This window comes from Trypanosoma rangeli (genome assembly GCF_003719475.1).
Source record: "Trypanosoma rangeli strain AM80 chromosome Unknown Tra_15.4_contig_00309, whole genome shotgun sequence".
NCBI classification, from domain to species: Eukaryota; Euglenozoa; class Kinetoplastea; order Trypanosomatida; family Trypanosomatidae; genus Trypanosoma; species Trypanosoma rangeli.
The window spans coordinates 35-10,666 of record NW_021706053.1 but is presented as its reverse complement, the minus strand read 5'-3'; the positions used below and the strand labels follow the sequence as shown (position 1 = coordinate 10,666).

Genomic DNA, 10,632 nt, shown 5'->3' with positions numbered 1-10,632 from the left:
GTTATATATATATATATATATATATATATATATATACGGGCATATACACAACGAGGGTGAAGGATAACGTGAAGGTAATGGACTTGCGTGGGAGACATATGCGCGTGCTGGCGCCTCCCCACTCCCCCCTCCCTCCCTGGCCTCTCTCCAATAGTTTTTGCCTGTTCCCACGCTGTCTCTTTTTTCATTCACCTTCTGTTTTTTTCTTGTTGTGCCTCAAATGGGTTGCGTGCCGCCCCAGTTATCGCGGCAGTAGCTTCACGTAAGCGGCGTGCGTGAGAGGAGACACCGCTAGTGCCTCTTTGTGGGGAGTGCTTGGCGTCGGTGTCGCAGTCAACGTCCATGACGCTGCGTGTGGGACGCGTGATAACAACAACAACGGCGGCGGCAGCGGCGGCGAAACTGACGTCTTGCACGACACTTTGCCGGAAGTGTCGTTGGAACGCCTCCATGCCACCCGTGCAGCAGCGCCCATTCCGCCGCACCAAGCGGACAAACAACGTGGATCGCGAGGAGGTGTTGTTCTTAGACGTGCTCTCCCGCAGGGGGCGAGGCGCCAGAGAGGCGTCCCTCCATCATCGCTGCCGCCTGCGCTTCAACTGTGCCACCCATGCATGCCACAGGGGCATCGCTCACGCAGGGCGATCGCATGGAGTTGCGAAGGTCCGCGGTTGTGCTCAACGCGCTGGCGACACCCGTCGTGGGTCAGTTAGTCCAATACGGACTCACGGCAATGGCATACGTGGGGTACGGCATAGGGCGGGTATCCTTCTACACACGACAAAGCATCGCACCTCCGCTCTCGTCTCTCCTCTCCTCGATAGGGACGGAGGCGCAACCCGTGGTGCCTGCTTCTACGCTTTCCGCGTCTGTGCAGCACCTAATTGAGATGCGGGCGTATGAGCAGGCGGCAGCTGCAGCTACAGCGGGAGTAGGAGGCAATAGCAGTTCTGCTTTTGGCAGTGTGGAGGTCCCACGGTTTCGCGGCATCTTGCACGGCAAGGCGCTCGTTTGCCTTTACGTGGACCCCAGTCCCATTCATAATCGTGGACTCATAACCACGCGCGATCTCCCACGTGGCACCCGCATCATTACAGAACCACAACGTAGCTACATGGACGCCGCAAACTTTGTGCCTCTTCTGGCGGACACGCATGCGCGGCTTCCTGACACATGGCACTACACCACACCCTTCCGACATGTTGTTGGAGCTCGTCACACAGCCGCTGCCGCATCATCTCATGAATCACAGCTGCGATCCGAACGTCTGCAGCAGCCTCTCCCATGGGTTCTATCTAGTCCGCGGCGGCGGTCTCCAGCATCGCCGAGCTGCTTGACCGTATTCGGCGCTTCCCGCACTTTGAGGATCCCAATAGTTTTTTCACTACCCGCGACGTGCCGGCCAGGAGTGAGTTGACGTTGAGTTACGCCCACCGCGTCGTTCCGCTGTTTTCCGGCGAGAACCCGCTGCAGAAGTTTTTCATGCTGTGCCGATGTGGCTCGTCCATGTGCAGTCACTTTACGTACCGTCCCTCCGACGATGTCATGCGTTACCTCACTACCCGCACCCGTCTGTGGCGTGGCGGATTCTGTACAAGAAGAAGGAGAGGCGACGACGACGTTGCATCGCTGCTACGGTTGGGCTTCGATGACGAGACGGTCATCCTGTCGCTTCTGCCGTCGCGGGCGCAGCTCTTGGCGTACATGCGGACGCATTTGGCATCGTCTCACCGCACTGCAGCAAAGAACGGGATACTGGCGTGCTACCGGCATGTGTTTAGACTCCTCAATAAGGCCGCACCGCACCAGCGGAGTGCGTGAGTGAGGAGGAAAGAGGGAGGGGGTACTTATCGCAGGGCGGCCCAATGAGGCGGGTGATGTAGCCGAGCGGAGGGGACGACCTGCACCTGGCGGCGCGTCGTCGCGGCAGGCAGGTAGAAGCCGCAGAACCAAAAACAAATGGCTTGAGAGGGTGTTTGATGGGTCATTGTTTTTTTTTTTTTTTGCTTCGCCCCCTTCCCCTCGTGCCATCTTGGCCACTCTCTCTTCCTCCTCTCTCTTCTACAGTCAGCAGCGGGAGAGGCCGCCAGGCGTTGATTTAGAGAGGAGGCGGCTGCTCACACATGAGCGGCAGCGGTGGCGGCGACACTTCTGCCGACCCCTCGATCCTTGTCGTGGAGGCGGCACTCAACGAGTCGTTGGGAAACCAGGGCAGCTGCGGCAAATGGCGACAGGCAGGGGAAGTGGAAGAGCAGCACCGGCTGCCAACGTCGTCACTGCCACTTCCTCCGCTTGCCGACGGCCGAATTGCTGCCAGGCGCAGCAGTACCAGCCCTTCGACAATAGAGGCGGAGGGGGAGGACGAGGGCGGCAGGAGCGCCGCCGACAGACGGTGGGGCGACGGTGGGTTGAACGCCGACAATAACCACAACGGCGGGTTGGAGAGAAGTGAGGAGGATGAGGATGACATGGCGGAACGTGTCCTGGCGGCCCTGCAGCACAAGGACATGTTGCTGGAGGAACAGGCTCGGGAGCTGCAGCACCATGCGAAGGAGGCGACGCAGCTAAGACTGGAATTAGATGGAGTTCGGGAGGAAAAGCGGCTTCTCACGCAGCAGCTACGCGGCTTGCTGGGCGGCACCACACACATTTCCGCCGAGATGGCAAGGGGCGTTGAGCAGGACGCGCGGCCGTCAGATTTGTCTATGCAACCTCAACGCGTGGATGCACAGCTGCAGAGTGAGGGGGCGGAGCAGCAGCAGGATGCGAGACTCTTCATGGAGCACATTGATCAACTCATGGCACAGCTTACGCAGGCACAGCTCGAGGCGAGGGCGCGTGAGACAAGGCACACACAGGATCTGGATGTCATTCAACGCGAAATGCAGGAGTTCTCCACGCTTGTGGAGGACATGCACGCGACAAAGGCGGCGCTGCGTCGCACACAGGAGCAGCTTGGAAAGACAAATGAGGCAATGACGCAATGTCAACTGGAACGTGACCGGCTTGTGAGGACGTTGCAGGACACGTTACGTCGCGAAGGGGCTGAGCACCAGCGGGTGCGTGCGGAGGCGCACGCGTCGAGGCGCGAGGCTGCCGCGGCTGAGGCGAAGTGCCACCGCATAGAGGCCGCGCAGTTGCGGTCCTCAGAGGAGGTAAGGACGCTTCGAATTGAGATGCGGCAGCTGGTGGACCAAAATGCGGCGCTCACGCTGCGGGCAGAGTTGGCTGAGCAGCAGCTGCAGCGTTTCCAGAAGCAGCACGCGGAGGAACGGGCGGCGGCGGCGGCGGCGCATCAGCAGCTTCATGCGGAGTTGGATGCAAAGTTGCAAGAAATGTCGCAGCTGCGCTCGACACATGACGCCCAGTCGTATTTGCTGGCCGAGGAGGATAAGCGGCAGGCCTCGTTTCAGGCGGAGGTGGAGGAGTGTGTGCATAGCACCCAGCAGTTGGAGGAAGCATTTCTGCGCTGCGAGCAGCGGCGTCGCGAGGCGGAGGAGCGCGAGACGCGCGTTTCCGCCGAACGTGACGCACTCCGCACGAAGCTTCAACAGCTCGCCGCCACCAGCCGACGGGAGTTGTTGGAGCAGCAGCAGCTTGCAGAGGAGATGCGTGGGTTTCACCAGGCGAAGCTACAGCAGCTGCAGCAGGCAGCGGAGCATCAGCGGCAACGCGCGGAGCGGCTAGAGGAGGCGAACGCGGGGGCCGTGCACGAGTGCTGCACGCTGCAAAGCTCCCTTGACGGCGTGCAGCAGCAGCTGGAAGCGGCCTCTGCGGAGCTGCACGAGCAACGCCTCTCGCATAGGGCGATGCTTGCTGCATCACAGCAGACCCGCGACGAGTGCGTCGCACGCGAGAAGCACGCCGTCGCGCAACTGAGGGAGGTGCAGGGTCGACTGAAGCGGCGCGAGTGTGCGTGGCGGGAGCTGCGGGCTAAAGTGCAGCGGCTGGAGGAGCGTGAGCAACGACGGCACCTCGCAGAGGCGGCCGACACGCTGCTCCGTGCGCGTCAAGAGCGCCACCCGTTACAGCCACAGCGTAAGCGACAGCCGCAGGCGCACCTACACGATGAGGTTGCTGCGATGAATGTCAACACGATGCACTCCACGGAAACGTCGTTGTCCACGGCGGCGCCTGCACCACTACCGCAGCAGCAGCAGCAGCAGCTGCGCGGGCTCCACCTGGATGCGTGGCAGGCCAAGATGAGGGCTTTGGAGTCTCGTAGCGCCAGCCTGAAGAGGCAGCTGGATTCGAGGCAGAACGGCTACCATGCGCTTGTGGAGGACCGCAAGGCTCTGCGGCAGCAGATGCATGCCCTGCAGGAGCTGGTCCAGAAACAGATGGGCACGCTGGAACGACAACACCGTGACGCCATCAAACACCTCGAGGAGGTGCACCGCCGCCGCACGCTTGCCGCCTCTCGTGAAGCAGCAGATGCGTCCGCCCTCCGCGAGTCCTGCTGCCGGTCCGGCGTCGCGCGAGTGGTGTCGGAGTTGATGGCGTTTATTCGAGCACTCGAGGGGCATGCGGCGTGGCTGATGCGCCACCGCGCAGGTCTGCGGGAGGCACCCGTCCAGCCTTTGCACGACGGCAAGGAAAACGTTCTGCGGGCTGCATGTGACGATATCACGCGTAACTGTCTTGGAGTGGAGGGGGGATGGGAGGCGTTGCTGCACCACGCGTCGCATGCGAATAGCGCCTGTGGGCGCGCTGGGAGAAACGGCACTTCGCTGACCGTCGCCATGCGACGCCGCATTCGGTGTTGCCTATTTGACTACATGCAGGCCCAACTCCTCAGAAAGCCTGCGGCCGCAGCAGCAGCAACGACGACGGCGGGGGCTGCAGCGGTGGCCCTGTCTGTGTTCCGCGGGCACGCAAGTAACAAGAAAGGTTTGAACGTCGGATTTGCCGCTTCCAGTGATGGCAGTGGCGATGGCCACGACGACTTTGACGAAGACGAGCCGGAGGGCGGCACGGAGCGGCCTCTCGTGGAGCTTTTGATGGAGTGCGTGGAGTGCGTATATGGTGACGGCACGCTTTAGTCATGTGGAAGAGGGCCACGGACAGGCGCACACATTTTATTTCTCTCTTGCTCCTTACTGTACTTTTTTTTTTCTTTTGCGTCTGTGGATGGGCTTGTGGGAGTCAAGGCGGTGGAGGGAGGCGGAGGTGAAAACTCACGTCTCTGCGGCACTTAAAGCTGACCGCGGCGGAGCTTCTTTAGATGCGCCCGCCCCACACTCCTGATTTTTTGTCGTCAGCCTCCTTGTCGCCGGTGCGCCCACATACGCACAGCAGCAGCAACAACAACGAAGAAGAAGCAAAAGGCAAAAAAAAAAAGGGTGTGTGTGGGGGGATTGGAGGGGCGAAAGGAGTACTTTGTATCTGCCGGTAGCGGGGAGGGAAGGGGGTGCTCACTGTTGCTTGTGTTGTGTGTGTGTTACCAGTTTTATTTTACTCCTCTGCTGCTCATGCTGCCGCTTTCGTTGTTGGCTTTGGAGCAACTGCCTTCTCCTGCCCGCCTTTGGTGCGCCACGGATGCTTAAACATTGTCTCTTGTATTTGTCCTTTTTCGTCCCTTTTGCTCTCTTTTTTCGCCCCTGCTTGTGCCACACGTGTCTGCCTGGGTGCCGTGCAATGAGGGAGAAGTGAAAAAAGAAAAAGAAAACAGCAACAGGAAGAAGAAGGGACAGCAGAGGCCGGAGCGCAGCCGAAGGTTGATGCTGCAGGATGAGCTTGGCGTGCGGGAAGCTCTCTCTGCCATGCCCTTTGCAGCTTTCTGTGAGTTTCGAGTCGATGAGCCGCCGCGGCGTGGTTGTCTCGCGGCGCTATGCGGAAGCAGCGAGACGTCGCAGCGCCCCGCCCCACCATCCTTTGAGCTGCACTATAAAAGTCGTCACCCGCAGCTTCCAACGGCGGTTGAGGCGTACGGTCGGTCGGCAGCGGGGGTTGTGGTGGAACCGAGCCACCTCCGCAACCCTCTTGCGCTGGAGAAGACGATGCACTTTCTTGTCCACCACTACCTGCGCGACCCGCACACGCCCGCGGTGTTTCTCGCACCTTTTGAGGTGTGGAGGTACTTGTGGGATCGCATGCGGCAGGTGCGAACGAATTGGGTGCCGCAGCTCCCGCCGGTGGGGACGCAATCGCTTAGCAGCCACGACTACGCCGATGGCGTGCTGCCGGGCTCCGTGCGGGAGTCCATCCGGCGGCTAAAGTGGCTGGAGTTCACCGTCGCGGCACTTGCGGTGGGTGGGGCAAATTTGTGCCGCAGCGTGCAGGGCTGCCGCCGCTACATGGCGGAGAAGCAGAACTTCCTTGAGTCCATCGCGCAGTGCTTCAGCGATTTGGTCTTGTCCTACCGCGCGGAGCAACGGCTGCGAAACTCAGAAATGTTCTCCGCCGTTCTTCTCTTCTACGGTCTCGCGCAGCTCACAAAGGTGGAGAACCGTGCGGGGTTTTGTCAGGTGATTGAGGTGCAGGTGGGTGACGACGCAGCCCCCACACACCTCTTTGAGCCGCCCTCCCGCAGCGTCGACTTCGGCAGCGTCTACCGCGAGTTGGCGTACCTGCCGCAAATGGCCCGCACGCGGCATGTGCGTGCAGTGTTGCGGCTCATCCACAGCTGGTGCCAGCGTGAGTGGTTCGGGTTCTTTCACCTTTGCCGCTCCGAGCCCCTTACCGTGCTGCAGCGGGCAATGGTGTTTCACTCCTTTTCGTACGCCCGCTTTAGGGCTGTGGTGGACCTTGTGACGGCAAACACCGTCGTGTATGGGAAGGCGCGTCTTCGCGGTGAGATGGCGATTGCGGAACTCGCCGATCTTCTTTTGATGGAAGAGGCTCACTGCGTGGAGTTGCTCGAAACGATGGGACTCGGCGGGCAGATAAGCGAGGACCGCAGCATTCTGCGCGTCGCGCGGGCTGACTCCTCGCCGTACACCACACAAGAGGCGATTTACCGCCACTTGGAGGACACTGGAGGAAAGCCGCGCTTGTGCCTGCCAACGCTTCCCTCGTTCTTTGGGTTTACCGTTTGGCGAGAGGCGTTTGACTTGTTTCCTGACGCCTTCGGCGATGCCCCACTGGCGACGCACGGGGATCTTTGCATCATGACGTGCCCGGTGAATCTCATGCGTCTGCTAGAGCCTTACTGCCCCACATACAACAACGACGTCGCCGCGGTGGAGCTGACGGACGCGGGAAATGAGTGGTTTACCGGCGTCCAGGCGGCGCGAGAGCGGATGTTGGCCTGGTATGCCCTGCATATGTCCTCACGCGGTCCGCGGTACACCAACAACGACGAGGACGAGGAAGTGGCGGAGTTTACTGGTGGTGATGTTGTCGCGCGTGGCGGGCGGAGTCGGGGACTCTCACAGGAGCTACTAAAGTCTGCTGTGGAGGCGATGGATCAGGAAAGCCAATCCACGCACAGCTCTGTTTTCAACGGTTCCCTTGGCGGTGACCATGACGCCAACGATGGCAGCCGCAGCAGCAGCAACAACAACGCGGACGTGGTGGAGGGCGAGCAGGGAGAAGTGCCAGGCGCAGCTGAATCTGCCAAACGTGAGGCAAGGGAACGAGCAGAGGAAGAGGAAGAGGAGGACGAGGCGGTGCGTGCCGCCAAGGTACTGCTGCTGTCGCTGCGCAACGACGCCATGTACGCCAAGATACAGAAGGAACTGCAGGCAAAGACGCGGGAGGACGCCAGAAGGGCAGATGCAGCGGCGCCTCTTTCTGAAAGCTGTGACAGCCACCCGCAGAACACCGCCTATGATGTCAATGAGGATAATAAGAATAATAGTGGTGACACCAACACAGAGGCAACGGTGGGGACAATGCTGAACGCAGAGCCGATGCCACACACGCCGCCAACAGCGGAGCCGTGGTTGAGCCTGCCTCCACCACCGTTCAAGGTTTGTGTTTCGCCGTTGCCAAGCGAGCATCCCGGGAAGATGTCGCCCAGTCTGCACCCCACGGTGGAGACGCCAACCAGCTGCAGCGCGGCAGGGACGGAGGTGCCACTGCTTCAAGAGGGCGTCGACTGGAGTGGGGTGGCCCCAGTAGAAGAAACGGAGCCGACGGCACCGCAGCCGCCATTTCCGTTCTTCCCTGCACGCGTTTCCGACATGACTGAAGGTGACGTGCGTGCGCCGCTGGAGCCGCACGGAGGTCGCAAGGAGGAGTCAAGGGCAAAGCGGCCACGGGAGGAGGCTGTTCCTTGTCATGGCATTCTGCCGTCATCTAAGCCACCCGGATTTTTTTCTGTGCGGCCTCCAAGAGAAGAAGCGGAGGTGGAGGTGGAAGTCAAACGCGGCCAGCAACTACGCTCATGCCATTTGGACGGTGCAAGCAGTGTTTACGTTTCCTCTGTGGAAAGTCGTGAGGTGCTTCTGCCGTTTGAGAAGGAGGAGGAACGGCGGCAGCTGCGTGGGGCTGAGAGTGACGCAGTGACGCAGCCACCACGCCAGCGAGCCTGCGTGGAAGGTGTGGCGCAGGAGACGTTGCATGAACTGCAAGGCGTGCGGAAGGTAACATTTGTGGCGGCATCCCCCGGCCCCGCGAAGGTGCCCGGGCAGCCGACCTCAAAGTTGACAGGTGTCAAACCTCGAAGGCTGTCGTACCGGGACACCATACGGACATCGCTGCAACGGCAGCGTGGCACATCGCGTGAGTTTGTGGGACGCGTCTCCGCCAGTCCACTCTCACGACTGGTGCAACAACAACGACAGCAAACAGAGGAAGCGTCGTTACGTTTCTCATCCCAGCTGGGTGCCCCAGCTGTCGCAGGCGGCGCGAGTGAGCCACGTTGGATGCACGCTTTTATGAATTATCTCCTTGGCTTTTTTGCAGCCTCCTACGACGACGCAACGGCCTGTCGGTTTCTCTCCGAAGTTATCTGTGGCGATCCCGAGGCGCAGGCTCGTGGAGTTGCAGGGTGGCTCTGCCGCGGCTTTACCCCTTCTATGGTGGCGCTCCGCGCGGCGCCACCGCAGCTGGACGTAGTTGGGAAGCCGGATGTGCCGATGTTGCAACTTACCTCAACTGTAGTTGTCTTTGGGGGTGCCATGCGTGACGAAGGCACAGATGAAACAAGTTGGTTCTCTGGGCGGCGCACCGTTCCTCGTGCATCACTGCTAGAGAGCACATGTGCGTCGGCGTGCACGAGCAGCGTCGCCGCAGAGGAGGCGCTCTGCGCGCTGTCAACCATACGGCCGCTCTCGCTTGGGCGTTGGGTCGCGGCAATGCTGCTCCCCCGTGAGGAAGCGGTCTCGTTGCTCACACGGGGTGCGCTGTACAGTGTGGGGCACAAAGGTGGGGCCGCGGCGGAGGACGACGACTCCGACGATGCGGTGAGCGCAGACACGAGGAACGGGGGAGAGTTGCTTAGTCTGTGGGAGCAACTCCATGCGGTACGGATGTCCACAGCGCCGCGGCTGACACCAGCGGCGGAGTGGAGTCGACAGTCCTCGTCTCGGACAACAGGTACCTTGGCAGAGGCAGCCGCTTGGAGTCGTCCCCGTCGTCATTTAACCACGTTGCAGACGCGGCTTGCCCTCTACGGTATTGACTACCGTGACGCGCCGCAGCTTCGATGTGTGGCGGGAGAGAAGGCGAGGTCGGCCTCCACACCATGGCCAGAGGAACACATCACTGCCGTCATCACGCTCGACACCTCGCGAGGGGTGGAGTACGAGGCGGGGCTTTACACACTGCAGTTGTTAATACGGCAGGCCGTTGAGCACCAGACGATGTTTCTGGCCGGCGTGCTCATCATACTGTACGCCTCCTCCACTGAGGAGGAGTTGCGGCTGCAGCAAAGCGTAGAGGAGTTGTTTTGGACGACATGGCGACAATCCGCACAGCGGACGACGGCGGCAGCAGCGGAGCGGATTGAGGCGAGTAAGGAAGTGGAGGCGGGGCGCAGCGCCTACCAACGCACCATACGCCGCTCGCTGAGCGCCGTGAAACCGAAGCTGCAGACGGCGTCCCCCACGCGTAACCCCAACGTACGTCAGCCACACGACCACAGTAACGGCCGCGCCCGCACGATGCAGAATGCGATCCGCGGATTTTTTATGCGCGGGGATGCTAAAGAAGCAGCAACGCATTGTACGACCACTGCCGACGATGCCGTTGCTTTCGACACGACGCAGAGCTACGCGCCAAGCCCCGTCCTCGTCGTTCAGCCCATTCGCACGACTTTAGAGAGTGGAACGGGGCGGGGCAGAACCGGCCAGGATGCTTGCGGCGGCGGTTGTGTGACTGGTGGTGAGTTCGCGGCGAATAATGCAGAGCTTCTGCGTACTGCGCTGCTGCAGTCTGTCAACAGTTTACTGCACGGCTATGACGCCAAGTGGAGGGAATTTTTGCGGGAGAACGACATGGGTGCGAGGGAGACGGTCTTGCGAGTGAGTTAATTGAAGGCGGAGAAATAAGAAGATGAAGGGGCCAGTAGAATGGGTGTAACGGCGAAGAAGTTGCCTCCATTGTTTTCATCTTGGTTTTGGCTTGCTGCCAAAGAAGGAAAACAACATATATATATATATATATATAATGGTTCCTGACTAACGCATGTTTAGAAAAACGCATACTTCATCAGCGTGGAATTGTCTGGTATGCGGGCATATATAT

At 60.4% G+C, this 10,632-nt stretch overlaps 4 protein-coding genes and 1 pseudogene across 4 annotated transcripts, besides 6 other annotated features; all 5 read left to right on the top strand.

Annotated features, from left to right (window-relative positions):
- Positions 1–2: 2 nt before the first annotated feature.
- Positions 3–36: a microsatellite.
- A 77-nt stretch (positions 37–113) lies between these two features.
- Positions 114–149: a sequence feature (GA-rich).
- Positions 150–379: 230 nt separating this feature from the next.
- Positions 380–399: a microsatellite.
- Positions 400–610: 211 nt separating this feature from the next.
- Positions 611–1,417, top strand: TraAM80_07427 (methyltransferase; the record flags this gene model as incomplete). The annotated part of the gene is made up of 1 exon (XM_029384219.1): positions 611–1,417. One exon carries the CDS (start codon positions 611–613, stop codon positions 1,415–1,417), a length of 807 nt encoding a protein of 268 aa, XP_029235940.1.
- A 65-nt stretch (positions 1,418–1,482) lies between these two features.
- TraAM80_07426 (uncharacterized protein) lies at positions 1,483–1,821 on the top strand (the record flags this gene model as incomplete). The annotated part of the gene is made up of 1 exon (XM_029384218.1): positions 1,483–1,821. The coding sequence occupies one exon, from the start codon at positions 1,483–1,485 to the stop codon at positions 1,819–1,821; it is 339 nt and encodes a 112-aa protein (XP_029235939.1).
- Positions 1,822–2,123: 302 nt separating this feature from the next.
- TraAM80_07425 (uncharacterized protein) lies at positions 2,124–5,042 on the top strand (the record flags this gene model as incomplete). The annotated part of the gene is made up of 1 exon (XM_029384217.1): positions 2,124–5,042. The coding sequence occupies one exon, from the start codon at positions 2,124–2,126 to the stop codon at positions 5,040–5,042; it is 2,919 nt and encodes a 972-aa protein (XP_029235938.1).
- Positions 5,043–5,130: 88 nt separating this feature from the next.
- TraAM80_07424 (hypothetical protein) lies at positions 5,131–5,593 on the top strand (annotated as a pseudogene).
- A 59-nt stretch (positions 5,594–5,652) lies between these two features.
- Positions 5,653–5,686: a microsatellite.
- Positions 5,687–5,720: 34 nt separating this feature from the next.
- TraAM80_07423 (uncharacterized protein) lies at positions 5,721–10,418 on the top strand (the record flags this gene model as incomplete). The annotated part of the gene is made up of 1 exon (XM_029384216.1): positions 5,721–10,418. The coding sequence occupies one exon, from the start codon at positions 5,721–5,723 to the stop codon at positions 10,416–10,418; it is 4,698 nt and encodes a 1,565-aa protein (XP_029235937.1).
- Positions 10,419–10,533: 115 nt separating this feature from the next.
- Positions 10,534–10,554: a microsatellite.
- A 70-nt stretch (positions 10,555–10,624) lies between these two features.
- Positions 10,625–10,632: part of a microsatellite that runs on past the window's edge.